Genomic DNA, 21,642 nt, shown 5'->3' on the forward strand with positions numbered 1-21,642 from the left:
CTGCAAGACTTTTGCTATAATATTATATGATAAATCGTGGATAATTTATTTGACCAAAGTGTTTAAAAACTTGGGAACAATGGCGCCATTGGACTTGTGAAAAATAGGTTCATTGAAGCTGAGTTAAAGTAGCTCTTCTCTGGGATGTGCTATCCTAGACCAATGAATCTCTCAACAATATATAACCTGTGTCTGAACTTCCGCGAATCCAACGGCCAAGTTGTAACAGCTGAACCAGGTGGCCTTTGTGTAGCTGGATGGTCTGCCTGAGCTGCACCTTCCGGTGAAAAGGCTTTGGGAGACCTGTGGAGTGCTCAAAGAGGACAATACCAACTTGTGACAAAAACTGCCGGGGGCAAACCTGCTTATAAGTCATTTTGTTCACTCGGAGAAAAAATACCCCCCAAATGAATAGCATCGTTCAAAGGCAATCTATGTAAAACATTGGAATAAATGGTCCAAATGCAGTTTTGTCCATACAGTCGAATCCGTATTTGAATGCGGATGAGCTTGGAAGAGCTGCAAAATGGCATGCTAAGTTCACATACAAACAAAAGCAAGAAATAAGAAATATGTATATTCTTTTGCAATAAATAAAAGCCTGTATTATGATACATGCCAAGACCTGGTAATAAAATTATATATGGCAAAAGACAGTGGCTAAAAGCAATTCATCAAAAAAAAAAAAAAGAAGCAAAATAACACGCAATGACAGATAAATGAAATAATGAACAAAAGAATCTCATAAGGCAAACAAATTCTCCTAATCCCTCTAGAGAATAGACAAAACTAGATCTCAAACAGTTATATGTTTCATAGTAATGAATGGAACCCACCAACCTATGCTCATAGGCAAGCCATTGAAAGTCTGTTCGGACTCTGAAGCATAGTAAAGAGCAGTTGGATTTCACCCGAATATTACCGCTGTATGCTATACATGATTAACGCCACGTCTTTAGGTCCTTGCAGTCAACTGGCAATGACATGCTACACATCTTGTCTAGGCCATCTCACAAAATATATATAATCACATGAACATTGCAAGCTCAAATTTTCCATAGGATGCAGCCTTGGTTCGCTATACACCAAACCCAGGTTATTACAGTTTCTTAGGTAGATTGTAAGTCTTCTTAAGGAACCTTGAAGCTGCCTCATCATTCCGGTAACACAACACCCGCAGGAGCGTGTTTGGTTCAGTAGGATTCCACTGTCCTGATGTTGGAGGTAGTGGAAGCCTAGACCTTGCGGAGGAGCCATATGCCTCCAAGGTCATACGTTTGAACCGCTCAATTAGGCTCTCTGTATCGGTTCTGAATAGGGGAAGGACATCTCTCACTGTAGCTGAAAACTTATCTATGAGGTCAGCAGGCAAACCATCACCATTGGCCCAAAACAGATCTTTAAGGGCTTTGAAATCGTCCTCTATAATTTGAGAATCCTGACGAGAGAAAGCACGAGAAGGGCCTCCAGCTAGTAAAACCAGCAAGAATCCATCACAGGACGCTTTCATGATATCAGTTATAATCCTTGTACGAACTCTGTCATGCACGGTTTCTGAGATTACCAGTAAGTTCTGCTCCAGTTCTTGTAATAAAGGGTCGATCCTAGAAGATGAAGGCTCCCCTACATACAAACCATCCCATAAAACATGACTTAGGTCATGGAATACAATTTTGTAAGCTACTGCCTCAGACAGTTGCTGAACCCCTTCCACACAAGCAGCTGGTGTTAGCTCAAATCTTTTGCTCAAGCCATTTGAAAAATCTTCCAAATGAGCAGACTCACAGTTCCTTAAGTGGGTTACAATCCTCTTCTCTAAAACGTCCATCTCAGATCGGATGTGGTGCAGAGTATTTATACGAACACACAGCTGTGGTATCCCAAATGACTTATCTCCATTCATGGTTGCAACCTGAGAATTTCTTTTCTGAGTATTTTGTGACTTTTCTTTCTTCTTCCAGACACCTTGGAACTTTGATCCAATCTCACATCTGGTCAAAGCAGGCATTGTTGGGATATATGTATTGCGTGAAGCTGCAAGTCAGATTTAATGGACAGCAATATTAGAAACTATAAAACCCCTAAACATCGTATTAAGATCATTAATGAGATTTGCAAGCAATTACCACATCCAGATTTTGCCTTGATCACATAATATTGAAGACACTTGTCAAGGCCAACTATCACATCAGGTAGCAATGCAGGATGTGCTGGTATTGGAAGCTGGAAAAATGCATCTAAAGTCTCATCAATGATTCTCAAAGTTTCGACAGCAGAGAGTGCAAATCCTTCTTGATTAGCTTGTGGATTCCAGACCTAACATAACGCAATATGTTGGTTAGCAAAAACAAAAAGAACAATAACAAGTTCCCATTCTAACAAAACTACAAATACCAATTCAGTGGATAACCATGTCATGAATGAACCAGCAACTTTCAAAAGGAACATAAACTACCTCTACACAGGTAGTGAAGTGCTTCATATGATAACATAGAATTCGAAACTAAAATAAATGAAATAATGCACCTATTGAGAAATCATCTCCTACTAACATATGTAGGTTAGGGTTGTAAAGCACAGTGCTATTTCTTTAATAAATATTAAAAAGGAAACTTCTTTAAATCTTATGCAAAGCAAACCACTAACAAGACATGTTACTATATTAGAGCTGATTTATATACTCTGCAGTCCTTCACAATACCTTTTTTTGTACTCTTATAGCCTTAGCATGTAATCCAAATGCTTAGGAAAAGTTAATTCTTAAACATAATTACTTCTTCCCCTTTTTGGTTTCCTGTTTTACTCATTTGTAGTCAAGCCATGCAAGCCTAACAGAATTATCCATAAAGAGAGAAATCTATTATGACATTGCCAGTAAAGAGACTCCAAAAATATTTTCACAATGAATATATAATTACACAATATAAAACTAAGTAGTTGTAGAACTTGGATTTGAAAGATAAAATTTTCATCCAAAAAGAATAGCAAGTGCCTACCTCTTGTTGCAAATTCCTGTCAACCCATTCCTTAAGTCTGTCTAATCTAGTCTTGATCCACCCTTTAACAAGATTGGCAATTGCAGTTTCAGCTTCATAAGGAGGCATCTCTCGGATTATTGCCTTCCCACCATCATCACTGTCTACTGCATCCTCGACTGCAATCTGCACAAGATCTTTCTCCAGTTTATCTGCAGCTCTAAGTACTTGAACAGCATCAGGGGTTAACTCTGTGATGCCTGATATGAACTGTTTTATCTCATTAGCATAACAAGAATGAAGGGTGGCCACAGCCACACCTGCTGCCAAAGGATGCCAACCCTTCAGTATTGGACTGAAAACCTGCTTCTCATGAACTGCTAACTCACCAACATCCTTAGCAAGGATTGCAAGGACAGGAAGAGGATTTGGCTGGTTTTTGGAAGCTCTCCTGCTTGAGTCTGCCTTCTCCATTCTCTATACAACAACAAAACAATGTATATGCTTAGTCATGAAACCAAGTAAAATGGAGAATTGGGGGGGATAGAGAAAAAAAGAGAGAGAACACAAACACATCATAATATTTGTTGCATTCAAAGTCTCATACATGTTAGGATCTTCTACATATGCAATGAAGATTCAGATACTAGACATGAGCCATTGGTGCTCAATTTTCCTTCATTCTGAGTAAGGGGGCTAATAACAGATAGTAAAGACTTGCCTGAGCAAAAGCAGTGCGTAACGATGACCTGATGTAAGTGTCAATTCTATTTCGAGCTACATCAACTTCTTTCCTCTTTCTGCGATACTCAGTAGATACATCCTCAACCAAAATCTTGGCCGCTGATACACCTAAAGAAACAATGCCCTGCATGGTATAGACATTTCCACTATCAAAAGTGTCATGGTATGCAAGGAGTCTTTTCTCTGCCCAGCCCAATATTGAACTCAAGGTAGAACTTAATATCTTGGAGTATTCTGGATCCCTGGTTGTCTTGGCATCTTTTGCTACCTCTGCTAGCTGACCATCAGCAGCATATAGCAAGTCCATTTCGACTTGCCCAGTGGAAACAAAATGGTGAAACAGAACCCATGCAAAGCAGAGATTATGCAGCATTTGATTAATCCCAAGGATCACCCACGTCTTCTTTATCTGTTCCATAAGCTCATCAACTTCCTCAACAACGGATGTTTCATCATTAATATCAAAACACATCTCGAGAAGCATTTCATAGAGTCTAAGATTCAGTGGAATGCCATTAGCCCAGTGGCATGAATCAGAGAGAGACCCATCAGATCTAGAGGCAAGAGACATTACAGCACTGCGAAGAACTTGCATTGACTCATTGTTCTTCCCAGTTTCTATTGGCCTATCTAGAGCTGCATGAATGATTTGCCGTAGCCTTTGTGATGCATTATTCGACTTATCGAGTGGCACACGAGGATGCAACAGTAACCCAGCCTCAAGAACCCTGAGGTTTCTTTTCTGCCATGCATCATATTCTTGTTGATCACTAAAATCTGATTGCTTAAGCTGCTGCAGTAGCTCCAATGGAAGAACCACTGATTCAATCCGCCTTCCAACCTGTGATATATAAAATTATAGTAGATCATTATCAATACAGTCACCGTAACATCACAACAAATACAATTCATGAACTTCATCAAAATTCTATTACACTAAATTTGATAATCTGGATGGATTTTACAATAACTTTGAAGAATTTACATTACTCATGATTGAATTCTAGAATTAAATTAGCTTGTAACTTAAATTATAATATAATCTACTTTTCAACATCGTTGTCATCGGATCCTAGCTCATCAACTTTTATATTATTATACAATCCAAATTAACTTACTCACAAGCAGCATTATCTGGATCAAATAAATTGCAATATAAAGCAAGATTTCCAGATCAACCAAAATTTCAAGTAAACTAAATCTTAAATAGAGCTAACCAGACCACCGCCAATTCTCAAAAGCGCTCTTCTAACACGCGCATCAACGCTCTCAGGTACCCGCATTTGAATCCTCATAAGCTCCCCTACAGTCGTCGGCCGCTTAGACTTTCCCTGGCCCGAGCTTGGAGCTGAACCGGGACTCTTCTTCGAGCCAGGAGATTTCAAACCTAAAGCCTTCTTCATCTTACTAGCAGCTGCTGACGTAAGCGAGCGTTGCAACGCGGGGGAGCTAGGCGAGTGGTTGTGGTTTTGACCAGGCGAGTTCTGACTCGGCGAATCGGCAATGGAAGAGGCGGAAGTGGAGAGAGGTTTGGAAGCTGAGGTACGGCATACGGCGAGGAAGACGTCGTAAGCGGTGAGTCGAAGGTCGGAATCGGTGAGTTGAGAGGCGAGTTGGCCGAGTGGAGATTGGAGATCGGGGGAGGTAAGCTTGTTCGTCGGCATTGGTGGTGGTTTAGTTTGAAGTGGCGGTGGCGGGGGCGTTGACTCTCTCTTTGAGTGGCCGAGTGAAAGGTCTCTAAAGAGATGCGCCATTGTGTGTGACTCAGTGAGAGAACATGAAACTATTCGGACTTAAAACGGATTAAAAATTGCAATATAATAGCTGTTTATCGACTTTTAAAAATATTTAAATTCGAATTAATCGGTTATTAAATTAATTATTAATATTCGATAATCATACCATGAATCCATGATTGAAATACCCATATATATACACTTCAATCCATATTTTTTTTTATTTAAGGGAAAGTGAGTATGGATAAGGTATTTGTATTAAGAATGAGGTTGTATTTTGTTTTTTTATTTAATAAAAATTAATACATTAGATCAAAAAATAAATTTATATTTCTATTAAAAATTAGTCTTTAGACATAATCATGAGGTACATGCATGTGACTATTTGATTATTCTATTAAACATGCTGGTTTATAACAATATAAATAAATGAAACTTTTAACAGAAATGATTAATTTGCTCATAGGTCTCGATAGATGATTGTCGAATTATTGCTTGAAATTTACTAATTGGATTTAAAAAAAACTATGAAATAGTTAAATGAGGATATTGGAATATTTTATGATGGTATATGACATTTGATTTTGAAGGAGAGGGCAGCATGAGTTTTGATGGAAATGGGAGATATTTTTTTATCAAAAAGAAGAGTGGATTGTGGATCGTTGATTGGTGGGGTCCAGGCGCACCTGTAAGCAGAGTAATGCACAGCAACAAACAGCCTAGATTGAGAGTTGAGAGTTGCAAAAATTAATATTATTTGCCTCACAGACCAAAAAGGAAAACAAATTCCATCCTGTTGAATTTGTTTGTTTTAAATTGTAGTGAATAAGATAAAAGCCAAAGAGGGATGCGAAACTGTGATGAGGATAGTAATGCTTTATGTCGGCAGCAATGTAGAAGACCAACATGTACCACATGCATGTGCCCAATGAGCCTACATTCAGGCTTTTAAGTAGATTAATTGGCCTGTTCAGTTACTACAAATGACAGGTCATTAAACTTAAAATATTTACAAAATGATTATCGAATTATTCGAAAATTTTCATCTAAGTTATTGGACTGTTAAAATCGATGTTGTATGGCATTTTCTATTTGCACCGTCTGCACAAATTGAAATTTCTCCTTCTTAGTCTCTTTTATAGTTCAATCTTTTTTCATGAAATAGCTTTTATCATCACGAATTTGTGAATTAAAATCCAAATAGTTTTCTTCTCCGATCTTTGACACTAATCGTCAGGTCAACTTAGATCTAAGGTATGTTCTTTCACTTGTTGATGAGTATCGATCCACCGTACTAATCATTAAATCGTTACTTGAAGCTCGCTAACCGAAAATTTTCAAAAAACTTAACAACCCAGTGACTTAAATAAAACTTTTGAATAGTTCAATGGCTTAAATGAAAACTTTCGAATAGTTTAGCACTCATTCTGTAATTTTTAAAAGCTAAGTGACTAAAACGTAAACTCACTAGTAGTTTACTGACATCGGGTGTAGTTTACCCAAAAAAATTGAAAAATTGAAAATATGAATTAATAGTTTTTATATTTTAAGTTGATCCTTAAATTTTAAAATGTTCTAATTGAATCTTAAAAGAATAAGTATGTATCATGAATCAAGTCATTCCGCCAATGTAACTATTAGCTTGAGCATCAAAAGGTCAACTCAAATTTGACATGAAGCACATTTAAAACACTTGAATTAAATTGTAAACATGTGTGTACCTACCATGTATATAACATGAATCTTATGCATAGTAAAGCAAATAGTGTCAATAAAATTTAGAAGGGCTAATTATTTTAACACATTATATCCAAACTGTCCACATAATAGGTACATACATATTTATAATTTAATCCAACTGTTTTAAATATATCTCATGTCAAATTTGAATTGACTTTTTAATGCTCAAACTAATAGCTACATTAACGGAAAAACTTAACTAATGCAATTTTAATACATCAAGGGCTCAATTAAAATGTCTTGAAATTTGAAAACCATTTTAAAATCATAATCATATTTTTGATGTCATCCGGCGAGTTTATAAATTTAGTGTTTGGACAATTTATTGTGGATTTATAACAATTTAGATGTCATTAATTACATTTCACGAATAATTTTTCTTCAATTAAATGTTTTATATTGCGTCGATTTGGTCTTATCTAGATTGACATCGATATTGTTGTCAGTACAAGAGAACGTGGATTCGAGTGCGCTAAAACGTATTATCCTTTTATTTAAGGGTCAGGGAGGGGTTATGGGTAGTTCTAGGTATTGTATAAAAAAGGACAACTATGATAATAGCCTATAATGAGACTAATGTTAAAAAAATGGCTTAGATCACAAAGTATACTATAATTTTTTTATTGTGATGATATTAACAATAATATTTTGGACAAATCCCTAGGATTTATCTTTTTTTATTGAAAATTAGTATAATTTTCGGACCATTCTTTGCATTGAGTTAATTATTTATTTGTGTTAACTTACAGAGCAAAAATTTTTAGGTTAAAATTTATTTTAAGTCACTATACACTTCATATATTTGGAATTTAGTCACCTTACTTTTATGAATTTAGTCCCTTTATTTTTTGGACTTAATTACTACTAAAATTCTTCTATTAAATTATCTGACGTGACATTTTAAATTTTTTAAAAAAATTCACTTAATAATAATGTAACAATAAAAATAATGCTGGAAATATAAATTTAGATTTTTTTTTCTTAAAAACACTCATTTGAACTTGTCATGATAAAAAATATAAATTTTTTATTGGAATAGTGTTCTTAAAAAAATTGATGTTAACATTTTAATTAAAAATTAACAGTATTAACTATTTAAACTAATTAATATTATTATAAATATATAAGAATGAAATTATGTTATAAATTAATTTAAAGAAATTTTGGTAGGTTCAAACATTTTATATATCGGTATATAAATTTAAAGAATGGACCAATCGTTTCCAAGGGATCTGTCATGTTGCATTATGGTAATCTTTAATTCAGCAAATTACAAATTAATAACAAAATATTTAATATAATTTTTTGTATATTTTCATTTTTTTGCTACTTTTCATCATTTTTTATAGTTTTTGACATGCTTTCTAATTTTTTTATGCTTTCACAATTAAGTTTAGAAAATAAAAATAAATTTTTGGTATAAAAAATATTACTTTTAGGTACTAAGAAATTTGGTTGAGATGAACATACAAAAATATTATTTTTGCATACTAATAAATTTATTTATATACAAGGATAAATTAACAAATATTGAAAAATAAATAAGTAAATTAATCAAACTTTCAAGTTTCAATTGTTAATAAATTGTTAAATCGAAAATTTGACACGTATAATTTTTATTATTATGTTACACGAGCTGTCACATTAGTGTTTAGTAAAATTTGGAGATTTAAGATCAAAGTGATACAAAAATTAAGAGTAAAAGTGAGAAAATAAAGGGTAAACTACACCCATGGTCACTTTTGTTTACCTTAGGTTATGTTTTAGTCACTTATGTTTGAAATGTTACGTTTTAGTCATTTACGTTATCATGTTGTAACATTTTAGTTACTGAGCCATTAATCGTCGTTAATGGTGTAACGGTAAGCTGACGTGGCACGTTAAATCATTATTTCAAACAAAATTTTAAGTTAAATTATACAATTGATCCCCATATTTTTTAATTTTAAGTAATTTATTTTTTTTTATTTTATGTTCTTTAAACTTTCCTCTTTTTTTCCATTCTCTTTTGTTTCTCCCTCTGTTTTCATATCTTTCCCATTTCTTTTTACATATTAGGAAGTCGAATTGGCAGTGAAAAAAGAAGTAGGAAATCGACTATCATCATTTGCCTATAACTAAAACCCATAAACCCATACCATGCTTCTTTCTTCATTACCAATTCGACTTCCTAGTATGTTAAAATAAATAAAGAAGGTAGGAAAACAGAGGGAGAAGCAGAAGAGAATGAAAAATAAAGAAAACAAATAATGAAAGTTAAAAGAACATAAAAGAATTAAATTGCTCAAAACGAAAAATTATGGGGACCAATTGTATAATTTAACCTAAATTTTTTGTTTGAAATGATAATTTAACGTGCCACGTCAGCTTACCATTACACCATTAACGACAATTAACGGCTCAGTGACTAAAATGTTACAACACAATGACGTAAGTGACTAAAACGTAACATTTCAAACATAAGTGACTGAAATGTAACCTAAGGTAAACAAAAGTGACCATGGGTGTAGTTTACCCGAAAATAGATAAAGGTTAAATTAATTATTATAAAAAAACATTAAAAAAAGAAATCAATTACATAGTTGAATATAAACATGATTATGACAAGGTTGCCACTACGGAGAAGTCTATGTAATTGTCTGAATTCCTTGTGGTTTGGTGACATCCATAAGCGGATGACTCCGAAAAGTAGGGCAAAGGGGATAGCAGCGGTTACATTGGCAAGAATATAATTAACGTCTACCCAAAACGACGAGGGTGATATTATTGTCATCGAATAAAAGTAGGAGACGCTTAGATAATAAAGCGGGATCAGGAGTAAACGAGGAACATTGGAGAGGAGAAAAACTGTTAGAAGAACCGGCAAGCCATATGCTATAAGATAATAAACCCAAAACCCATAATACATGTCGGGATTCATCACTGTTGTACCGGTTTTCCTTGTTTCTTCACCCAACAGGTGTTTGAATCTGGATTTATTGTAATTGTCGTCTAAGATTTGAAGAGTATTTGAGTTGGTGGTGGGGATACTGTTATTATCACCTTGCCAAACACCTCTTGGTGGGCTTAAAGATGATTGGTAAACTGCTGTTATAACTAGCGTCGCAACCACCAACGTTGCGTTGATCATGTCCCCCGACAACCCGTTTCTTGCACGAACCAACATTGTTAATCTTCTTTTATGCCAATGGGTTCCTTTTTTAATGTGTTTAATCTTGGTGGCGGTGGCGTCACTCATGTTCAAACCTCTTCTTTCGACCTTTTCTATGATTTCTCGACTTGTTAAACCATCTGAGTTCTTAGCTGTTACGTCTAAGTATTTCCCGACATATAATAACATTTTTAGTGCCTGCGTAATTAATATATTATCACACTATTAGATAAATATATCAACAGCTAGCATAAATATATATTATCACACTTTATAGCTGCAATGTGTAACACAGTGTTGCCATCATCATCTCTCCAATTGATAACCTTCTTTTCCAATTCATTGGCTCCTCTACGACGATTACTTTGAAGCCATCCGGTTAAGAGATTAAACGCTTCGAGGAGATCGTTTTTCAAAGCAAGATGTAACGCAGTCTCGTCTCGAACCGTCACATCTTCAATGCATTCAGGGCAAGCTTCGAGGAAGTGGAATAAAAGATTAGAGTTCCCCATTGTGGCTGCACAATGGAAAGGAGTCATCCCTTCCCTTCCTTTGACTCGAGCCAGATCTTTATCGGTCTTCAAGAGTCGAAGCAGTAGCTTGGTGTGGCCGTTTCTGAAGGCCAAGTGCATGGGGCTAAATCCATCTTGGCTTAGCTTCCTAGCAAACGAAGGCTTCAAGTTCATCATCTCCATTGCCAGCTTAATTTGGCCTTCAGTTGCAGCTATGTGAAGTGGAGTATCAATGAAAGGAATGTGGTCAATGCGCTCCAACATGTACGGATCCTTTTGAATTAAAGCATAAAAGGCATCAATATTTCCTGTTGCAGCTGCTTCTCTCAAGCTATCATTCATGCTCATCTCCTTGACTTGTAAAATAACATATCACCAATGACCCTTATTTAAAACATTATAAAGTACGTCCTAATTGCTTGACTTTTACGTAAAGAGTGATTTAAAGAATAGAATAAATTAAATATTAAGCAAGGAATAGAATAAATTACTCTTAGAAGTAAAAGTTGTTTTTATCCACCGCCACAATTACTCTTCTATAGTGAGAAAGAGTAGAATAACACAGGTAATAGATTTTATTCTATTTTTATTTTTAGAATTTTAACTTCTTTATTTTTTAAATTTAATTGTTAACACATGTAATATTTTTTTGTTACATTTAGGTTCGTTACAACTCTAAATTTTTGTTTCATAGCTACTAAGTGAATAATTTTCTTTTTATTTCAAAATGTCACGATAATGAATTTAACAGAAAAAATATAGTTAGAGTTAACAATTAGACTTAAATTTTGAAATCTAAAATATAGAAAGACTAATTTTTTAAAATAAAATAGAGGCATTAAACTATAAATATATAACGATACTGATCAAATCGAGAAATTATCTTAATTAGAGTGACTAAATTGACAAAAAAAATTTAGAGTGACCAAAATAGGAATGACACTATTTTAGAGTGAGTTGTGATGTAGTTTACCTTTTTAGAAATAATAAAACTTAACTTAATTAATTTAACAGTTATTGCTTGGTAAGGACTATACAAAGACTAAAAAATATCAAATTAAAGTATAAGGATTTAATCCATAACTTTTATAAAGTATAGGGACTAATAGCAGAATTTAACCCAAATTTTGTGATGTTTGATTCTCTTGCTTTACTTTCTGTTCTCTCCCATTTTTCTAATTCAAACATAAAGTTAGAAAAGGGGAGATTCCTATGCTGCTCCAAATTGTAAGGTTTATATTTTGTAGTGAAACAAAATTACAAAATTATAATTTTGTCATGTGCCCTTGGATTTTAATTTTTTTAATATATGGTAGTATTATAATTTCATTATCGATGTATAAAATAATAATCCAACTATAATTGAGACCCTGGTAAAAAGCCAGAAAATTTATCTTATCTTATCTTTCTGCTCTTTTAATCCTTTAATGATCTGTTAATTTTTGAGAAAGGTACAAATGAAATTCTACGTGTGACAGGAATGTTAAACTAAGTCGTGATTCTCTAATGGTTTAATGTGTAATTGTATAATTGTATACGTGAAATTGTGGTTTAATGTGTAATTGTATACGTGAAATTTTGATTTGATCTAATTTTTCTAAATTATTAACACAATTATCGATGTAACATCATTTTATGTTTATATATTGCATACATAAATAATTATATTCATCGGATATAAAAATAAATTGATATATTTATTTCTTTAAATGTGCGTGACTAAATCAAAATTAAAGTTTCAAGTATACATTTGAACCACAATTAGAGTTTTATGTGTATAATTGCACCAAATTAAAATTTATGTATACAATTACACATCAAATCAAAGCTCATATATAATTTTGAGATTTATCCTTAACTAATATAAAGAATGGAGATTTATTAGCGTAACGGTTTATTTCATTCATTAATTACTTAACTTTTCTTATTGTTGTCCATGATTATTATTTTTTGTTCACATTAGTACTAAAACTTGGTTATTTTTTTCAATTTGATTTCTGAACTCAAATTTTTTTAAGTTACGATGATGTGACATTATGAGATGATGCAATGTCATCACTTGAATATTTTAAAGTTTTCTTTATGGTTTCCTCCCTTAAATTGTTTCATTTTATAAAATTATTATTTTAATAAACAAATTTCATGTTAGAAACCGAGAAAAAGTATTTACTTATAAATATTTTTATAATTTTGTATTTTTTATAATCTTATGTATTTTTATCAAGAATGAACTTGTAAATAGTTTTTTATGTTTTGAAGTTTTTTAACTTTTAAGAATTAAGACTAAATCGATAAAATGTGTGAAGTTGAGGGTCAAATTTGTTAATTTTTTTACATTTAGAACTAAATTGATAAAATCTGTAAATATTTGAGGGCTAAATTTTTTATTATGCCAATAAAAAGAGGCCATTATTAGAGATTTAATGGATGAGTGACCAAAATATTAAATTTCAATAACATTACCGACTAAAATAGTGACTTTTAAACCTGCGTGAAACAAAACAAAAATATGCTAGTAATTGGATGTCTATTTTTATAATTTACCCATAATAATATTAAATGCAAGATGCAAAGGTAAGAAGAATCAAATTAAATTATTATTTTTTAAGAAACCCAAAAATACAAAATTAAAAGACTAAAAAAGAAAATAAATGAAATTATTAATTTTTGAGAAGGATCATCTAAAAGGGGTGAAGGCACTTACATGTTCCTTCGATAGTCTATGATTTGAGAGGAGTTAGACGTAAATTATTCTGATTCTTTGAATAAGATTCAGTTTATCACTTTGGATAGATTAAGGAAAAGAGTAGCTATGGAGATTGCTTAAGATTGTTTTTCATCTTATTCTACCCATCACTTTGAATCATTCTTTACTTCAAGTCGAGCAATTAGAACATACTTTACAACTAATTTTTGCAATTTTCAAATAAATGATAGTTGTGGTTCATGTCATTTTGCAACTCTCCTATTTTGTTCATCACTTTCATTACTTAAAAGAGTACGTACTATATAATAGTTCTTCACTTCACATAGCAGCTGGAACAGGAAATATTGATGCCTTTTACGCTATAGTTCGAAAGCATCCATACATGTTGGAGCATATTGATCAGATTCCTTTCATCGATACTCCACTTCACATAGCAGCAAATGAAGGCCAAATTAATTTTGCAATGGAGATGATGAACTTGAAGCCTTCATCTGCTCGGAAGCTGAACCAAGACGGGTTTAGCCCCATGCGCTTGGCGTTCAGAAATGGGCACCCCAAGCTAATGCTTCGAGTACTGTTGAAAATGGATAAAGATCTGGTTCGCGTCACAGTGGGGAACTCTAAACTTTTATTCCAGTTCCTTGAAGCTTGCTGATACGAGTCACAAAAGCCCAAATTCTTGAAGGCGAGGCCCAATAAGCAAATTCCCAGCCCAATCAAGAAATCCATCCATACTTAGTTGAAAATCAGGCCAAATTGTCAAAGTGGCCCAAGTTGTAAAGTTTTATTTTTATTTTTATTTATTTATTTATTTATTTACTTAGTTTAAATTTTTATGTCAATATTCAGTCCAAGAGTCCCAGATAAAATGACCTTTGACCGAATTTTCATATTAAAATAATTAGGAGTTTTTTTTTATTTTAGTTTTCTAATTAGATTAGGACTAGTTATAAGGCCTATTTAAAGGCATGGCTGTCCACCTTGTTAAACACTTATCATTATTATTAAAATTTCAGATTTGTTGAGAGCAGAATTTTCTTTGAGTTTTCTCCAAGATTTCTCTCTTGAGTTTTCTTTAGAAGTTGTTTTAACAATCTTTTGATTGTGGGAGCCATCTTCAATCTTCTTCTTGCCATTGATATTCTTTGGAGGGGAGATTAGAGCCATTTGAAGGGAGTTGTGAGATCTTTCGAGATTTCAAGGCTTCTTAGGACTTATCTTTTAATTTCTTACTGTCAATTCTTTCTTTATTTCTGCTTGTGCCGAATCTTTATCTAATTTATTTTCTGTTCTTATTGTGTTTTCAGCCTTTTTCTATCTTAAGGAATTAGCCCAAAAATCCCCAATTTCTAGGGTTCTTGCCGATTCATCCATACTCTGTTTGGGAGAAATTAGATTGCCGAAATTTGGGGAAAACTATCTGGGTGTTCAATTGGGCAGAATCGCAATCTCTTCTAGGGTTTCAAGATTCCTTATTAACACTTATTTCTATTCTCTATTTGATTCTTCACTGTTTTGGGGATTTTATTTCAGATCTGAAAATTCAAAAATCTAATCTTTTAATTTTCTGTTTCGTTTCAGATCTAATTGTTTAGGGTTTTCGTAGGAGTTTCTCGTGACTTGGCAACTCGATCTTGGTCCGCGCGCAACCCCGTATCATTTGGTATCAGATTTTGGACGTTTTGGGTGTTCTTGGTTGATTTCTAAACTGATCTCTATTTTTTAAATTACAAACAGCAGTTTTACCCAGAAAAATTTTCGAAAAAAATTCATTTGAGTGGGTAAACGTTTTCTGATTGATCTGAAATTTTACATACATATTTTTGGCACTGTTATTGAATATACAAAAATATTTCCCACAAAAAAATAAGTCGAAAAAGTCAAAAAATTGAAAAAAGACGAAATCCAATAAAAAATTAAAAAAATATTCAGCGGGTTGAATTTGTTGCCCAAATTTTCCAGATCAAAAATTCAATATTTGAATACATTCCAGATTTAATTTTGTGACTTTTGGAGATCGAGAACACCTCGAACGAAGTTGTCAAGTTACTTCGCAGTTTTTCGGGTTTTCTGTTTTCAGCAATTTTTATTGATTCTTAGCTGTAGATTTTCATTTGTTTGCTTTTTATTATCCTTTTAAAATATCTAACACCTTCTTGTTTCTTGTGTTAGTAGGATTTAAACGTGTGCACAATCCTTCCTCGGTGCAACACGAATCACTTGGTGTCTCGTCAGTTTTTGGCATCCTAGTGCAAATTAGGATTCTTTGGTAGTTTGGTTCACACTCTCTAATTGGTTGATATAAACTCTGATAAAGAACTCACAAGATTGAATTCGACCTCATTGAGAATTTGATTTTTCTTTTTGAGTGATTAATGGTGAGGTTTGCTAACTTTTATTTTTGAGTGTTGAGTGTTTATTTTTTACAGGTTTTGAAGATGTCTAAAGGTGATAATAATGATGCACTTATGAAAGTCCAACAACAGTTAGACAGACATACTGCTGCAATCACACAAATAAATGCTACACTTCAAGCATTGAATACTACTTTGAATGAGGTACGAGTGAATCAAAAACATCAATATCGAGATCCAATTAAGGAAGATAGGGATAACCAGCCCCATAGGTGCAACCCTCAACGTGTCCCTAGAATGGATGATGATTGTCATGATCATGGACAATCATCTTCGGCAAAACCAAAGAGCGAGCAGCAACGAGAACATCTCTTTCATACTCGCTGCCACGTACAAGGTAAGCTTTGTAGAGTTATTATTGATGGTGAAAGTTGCTCGAACATAGCCAGCACGACGATGGTGGAAAAGCTTTGCTTAACCACTACCAAGCATCCACAACCTTATCAACTACAAGGGCTTAGCAACGAAGGCCAATTTAGGGTCACTCAACAAGTGCGCATCGCCTTTTCTATCGGTAAGTATCAAGACGAAGTTGTGTGCGACGTAATGCCTATTCAAGCCTGCCATTTGTTGCTAGGAGAACCGTGGCAACTGGATCGAAAAGTCACTCACGATGGTCGTACCAATAGGTATTCTTTCAAGCATCAAGGAAAGAAACTCACCTTAGTGCCGCTCACTCTGGAACAAGTCCATGAGGACCAAATCAAACTGAAAAATTCTGTTAAAACAAGTGAGGAAAAAGAAAAAGAGAATGAAAAAGAGCAAAAAGAGATTGAGAGTGAAAAAGAAATTGAAGAAAGAAGAGAAAATGAATTAGAAAAAGAAACAAAAGAAAAAGACGTGGAAAGGGTAGTGAGGAATGTTTCCACTAACCAAGATATGAATTTTTCTTGTGTTGCTACTTTTCAGGTTCCCGAAAGATCGAAAGATAACTTTCAACTTCAATACCTCTCAAATGAAAGACGCTTTCATACGATCAACTTAGGCAAAGATGAAATCACACTACATGATCCCGAAGGTAAGCGAGGTAAGGAAATTTTAGAAACCGAGTCCAGTGCAGATTTGAAAATTATTGATAAAACTTTTGGTGACTTAGTTCTTAAAAGATCCCCTCATTTTGATCCGATTAATTGTTACTCTTCGATTGTGGTTGATAAAGTCATTACGAAAAGAAGCGTGATTTGTTATTCTCTTGATTTACCTTATGTAAAATCCTTGAATTTGTCCAAATCTGTTTTGGAGAATAAGGTAACGAAATTTTCCAAATTTGTTTTCAATTTATATTCGTGCCTTAAACAGTTTATGTGGTTGTACATGAAGTTTGAGTTCCATTTGACAAACGTTAACTCAACAACGAAGATTCGACTACACTATGCCCCCGATGAGCGAAGGTTTGTTTTAAATGAAAAAGGTAAAATCGACCCTCATTCTTCTGCTTATCGAGGTAAGATGCTTGAAACCTTTGAAACAGTTTTGTACTCCTCGGATAGTGATAAAGATCGTGTTGATGAACACTTAGATCGAAACGTGCTTAACTGTCCTATTTTATTTATTGATGATCTATCTGTTTTGATGGTTGATAAAAAGATTCTTGTTTTTGATAATGCATGTGTGAGTGAATCTATAGACCGTCGATTAATGCATGGTATGATTATGCAACTCTGTGAACCATGTGAATCTTTTCAAATACCTACTTGTGACGATTATGTTTACCATTTGATTTATTACTCGCAATTTATTTATGGTTTGTGGGAACAATGTGAGACGACTGAATGCCTTAAAACATGTCCATCTTTTTTTCAAATATTTGACGAGGCAGTGGTGAGTAAATTAGATTGTTTGCATGGTAATCTGAATCTGTCCATTCACATGCGTTATACCTGTTCTATTATGCTTATGATTGGACTACAAGCTTATTTCCGTTGCTATTTACTATCTCATGGCTATTCTTTTCAGTGGACTCAATTGCCATTAGTCCCGTTCGATAGAGGAAAGTCGAGTTCATTTGATTTTTCAGATTCGAGGACGAATCTTTTTGAGGAAGGGGGGAATGATACGAGTCACAAAAGCCCAAATTCTTGAAGGCGAGGCCCAATAAGCAAATTCCCAGCCCAATCAAGAAATCCATCCATACTTAGTTGAAAATCAGGCCAAATTGTCAAAGTGGCCCAAGTTGTAAAGTTTTATTTTTATTTTTATTTATTTATTTATTTATTTACTTAGTTTAAATTTTTATGTCAATATTCAGTCCAAGAGTCCCAGATAAAATGACCTTTGACCGAATTTTCATATTAAAATAATTAGGAGTTTTTTTTATTTTAGTTTTCTAATTAGATTAGGACTAGTTATAAGGCCTATTTAAAGGCATGGCTGTCCACCTTGTTAAACACTTATCATTATTATTAAAATTTCAGATTTGTTGAGAGCAGAATTTTCTTTGAGTTTTCTCCAAGATTTCTCTCTTGAGTTTTCTTTAGAAGTTGTTTTAACAATCTTTTGATTGTGGGAGCCATCTTCAATCTTCTTCTTGCCATTGATATTCTTTGGAGGGGAGATTAGAGCCATTTGAAGGGAGTTGTGAGATCTTTCGAGATTTCAAGGCTTCTTAGGACTTATCTTTTAATTTCTTACTGTCAATTCTTTCTTTATTTCTGCTTGTGCCGAATCTTTATCTAATTTATTTTCTGTTCTTATTGTGTTTTCAGCCTTTTTCTATCTTAAGGAATTAGCCCAAAAATCCCCAATTTCTAGGGTTCTTGCCGATTCATCCATACTCTTTTTGGGAGAAATTAGATTGCCGAAATTTGGGGAAAACTATCTGGGTGTTCAATTGGGCAGAATCGCAATCTCTTCTAGGGTTTCAAGATTCCTTATTAACACTTATTTCTATTCTCTATTTGATTCTTTACTGTTTTGGGGATTTTATTTCAGATCTGAAAATTCAAAAATCTAATCTTTTAATTTTCTGTTTCGTTTCAGATCTAATTGTTTAGGGTTTTCGTAGGAGTTTCTCGTGACTTGGCAACTCGATCTTGGTCCGCGCGCAACCACGTATCACTTGCCCTGAATGCATGGAAGATGTGACGGTTCGAAACGAGACTGCATTACTTCTTGCTTCGAAAAACGACCACATCGGAGCTTTGAATCTCTTGATTGGATGGCTTCAAAGGAACTGTCGTGGAGGAGCCTTTTATTTGTCAGAAAAGGTTGTGAATTGGAGAGATGGATATGACAACACCGTGTTGCACATTACAGCTAAAAAGGAACAACATGAGGTATCTGCAATGCAACTATATTATCGTTTACTTTGCGGTTTGAATTTCTTTTTGCTGCCGGTATTTATCTGATTGTGATAAGTCGGATTCTAAAATTCCTTTTGGTAGTATTTGTAAGAGGAATTTGGATTTGAATTTCTGTTTTATAAATTCATTATTTCTATTTTTTTTTTTTGTTTAGAAATTAAAATATTTGATATTTAAATTTTTTGTTTAGATGACTCAAATTTAGATTTGAGATTCAACAACTTAAATTTTTTTAAACTTCATTATTAAGGAGGATTTTGAATATAATTGTCTGAACCCGACCAGTTAGACCGGGAACTAATCAATGTATTGATCCAAAGAAAGACATTAAGTCGATTGAATTGGACAAAAAACCCCTTGATCAAGTGGTTAAAACAGACATTTTTATTTTACGAACCTTTAATGATTTATTTAATAAAACTGAACTGATCGGTTGAACTATCAATTTGATCATTAGTTTTCATAACAAAGTGGAAAAATCATTTTATTCATTCAAAATCTAGGTTTTCAGAACCAAACTATAGTGGTCAAACCTATCAAACTGATTGCTTTTTCCCACTTTGTTTCATTAAATCAAGGTTTTCAAAATAAGCAGTTTGATCGGTTTGACTATTAATTTGATTATGAAAACCTTGATCTTGAATGAATAAAATGATTTTTCCACTTTGTTAGGAACAGTTTAGGCTAAAACTAATTGGTTTTTGTATATTATTTGAAAGAGTTTTTTTTTTCTGAAAGAATGTAACTTTCTGTTTTTGTATTTTTATAAGTTTTTGGGTTAAAATATTAGAAAGGACTCTCAATTTTATTGTATTATTTATACTTTGTTTACACTTAAATAAAATCATATAATTTGATTTGTACTTAAATAAATGGACTTAGACGTAAATTAAGAGTCGAGGGTTTATAAATTAAAATAGTGAAAATTATGGTATAAATAAAAATTTTGAATATTTATATTGTATTAAATTAAATGCATTAAGCTTTGTCACTGTTTTCAAAATTGGACTGGCTTGTCAAATCGATTGGATCGTGAACCAACCGGGATACCAATCCAGAATAAGGAGCCACACCAGTTGAACTGATCGAATCAGTCGATTGGATTAGTCTAACTGGTCGATTAGATCAACGATCGAATAGGTTGAATCGATTTTCTCTATTTTTTAATATTTTTAATGATTTATTGAATTAAGTTGGTCGAATCGATTGAAACAGGAACCTGTGGTCTAACTGATTCGCTCATCATTCTGGTTCTAAAAACCTTGAACTTTGTTGATGATATATTTTAAGTAAAATTAATTATTTATTATTTAGGTGTGCAGAAGGTAGAGTAGGCTAAAAAAATTTGTTTTTTAAATAAATTTAAGTTTTAAAAATTTCAAATTTTAAAATCCACAAATTTAACTCAGACTTGGTTTGCACGAACTCAAATCCAATTTTATTAATTATGCAGGCACTAAAGCTGTTGTTATATTCAAATGTTGGATAACATGTAACAGCTAAGAACTCGGAAGGTTTGATGGCTCGAGAAATCATAGAAAATGTTGAAAGAAAAGGCTTGAACATGAGTGGTGAAGATGATGACACTGCCGACAAGATTAAGCGCATTAAGAAAATACTTGATACCCTAGAACCAATATTAATAATGTTAATTCGTGCAAGGAATGGATTGTCGGAGAACATGTGATCAACGCAACGCTGGTGACTGTGGCACTGGTTATAACGGCAGTCTACCAATCATCTTTCAGCCCACCCAGAGGTGTTTGGCAAGTTGATAACAACAGTATCCCCACCACCACCTCAAACGTTACTACTACTGCTCTTCAAATCTTTGACGACAATTACAATAACTCCAGATTCAAACACCTGTTGGGTCAAGAATCAAGGAAAACAGGTACAACAATCATGAATCCCGACTTGTATTCAATGTTTTGGGTTTGTAATCTCCTGACATTTGAGCTTCCGCTCCTCTCCAATGTTCCTTATTTTCTTCTCATCCCGCTTTATTATCTAAGCGTCTCCTACTTTTACTCGATGACATTAGGGCACGTTTGGTTCACTGTATTGGATTAGAGGTCTATTGGATTGGAGGTGTATTGGATTAGAGGTGTAATGGAATAGAGGTGTAATAGCAAATCAACTGTTTGGTTGAATGTAATGGAATAGAGGCGTAATAGTAATCTTATGTTTGGTTGAATGGAATAGAGGTGTAATAGCATAATGGAAAAAACTAAAATGACTAGAATACCCTTAGCATAAATTTGTTTGGGTAAATGATTATTGTTATTGTTATTTAAAATTTAATAAGATTATTAATATCAATAATAAATAATTTAATCATATTTAAACATAATTATTATT

General features: G+C 33.4%; 2 protein-coding genes across 4 annotated transcripts; both read right to left on the bottom strand.

Moving 5' to 3' along the window:
• Window positions 1-22: 22 nt before the first annotated feature.
• On the bottom strand, window positions 23-5,622 carry LOC107932861 (protein unc-13 homolog). 3 transcript variants are annotated; one of them, XR_001693495.2, is made up of 6 exons: window positions 4,937-5,536; window positions 3,697-4,560; window positions 2,997-3,452; window positions 2,127-2,316; window positions 841-2,034; window positions 23-519 (listed from the first exon to the last, which is right to left on the bottom strand). XR_001693495.2 is itself a non-coding variant. In XM_016864977.2 (5 exons), the coding sequence occupies exons 1-5, from the start codon at window positions 5,471-5,473 to the stop codon at window positions 1,100-1,102; spliced, it is 2,982 nt and encodes a 993-aa protein (XP_016720466.2). In that variant the 5' UTR covers window positions 5,474-5,622; the 3' UTR covers window positions 565-1,099. The 3 variants fall into 3 exon arrangements, 1 of the variants encoding a protein (XP_016720466.2); XR_005917081.1 differs by having other exon boundaries at window positions 23-534; XM_016864977.2 differs by lacking the exon at window positions 23-519 and having other exon boundaries at window positions 565-2,034; window positions 4,937-5,622.
• Window positions 5,623-9,752: 4,130 nt separating this feature from the next.
• LOC107932843 (ankyrin repeat-containing protein BDA1) lies at window positions 9,753-11,206 on the bottom strand. The gene is made up of 2 exons (XM_016864944.2): window positions 10,640-11,206; window positions 9,753-10,544 (listed from the first exon to the last, which is right to left on the bottom strand). Exons 1-2 carry the CDS (start codon window positions 11,204-11,206, stop codon window positions 9,753-9,755), a joined length of 1,359 nt encoding a protein of 452 aa, XP_016720433.2.
• Between the last annotated feature and the right edge of the window lie 10,436 nt (window positions 11,207-21,642).

The sequence above is a fragment of the Gossypium hirsutum genome, chromosome D08 (genome assembly GCF_007990345.1).
Source record: "Gossypium hirsutum isolate 1008001.06 chromosome D08, Gossypium_hirsutum_v2.1, whole genome shotgun sequence".
NCBI lineage: Eukaryota > Viridiplantae > Streptophyta > Magnoliopsida > Malvales > Malvaceae > Gossypium > Gossypium hirsutum.

Excerpts from the sequence above, each read along its gene's own strand:
- LOC107932861 (XM_016864977.2), bottom strand. The coding sequence starts at position 5,473 with ATGGCGCATCTCTTTAGAGACCTTTCACTCGGCCACTCAAAGAGAGAG. Across the intron at positions 4,561-4,936 it reads TGAGAATTGGCGGTGGTCTG|GTTGGAAGGCGGATTGAATC; the intron begins GTTAGCTCTATT and ends TATATATCACAG. Across the intron at positions 2,035-2,126 it reads CAAGGCAAAATCTGGATGTG|CTTCACGCAATACATATATC; the intron begins GTAATTGCTTGC and ends TCTGACTTGCAG.
- LOC107932843 (XM_016864944.2), bottom strand. The coding sequence starts at position 11,206 with ATGAGCATGAATGATAGCTTGAGAGAAGCAGCTGCAACAGGAAATATT. Across the intron at positions 10,545-10,639 it reads GAGATGATGATGGCAACACT|GCACTAAAAATGTTATTATA; the intron begins GTGTTACACATT and ends TTAATTACGCAG.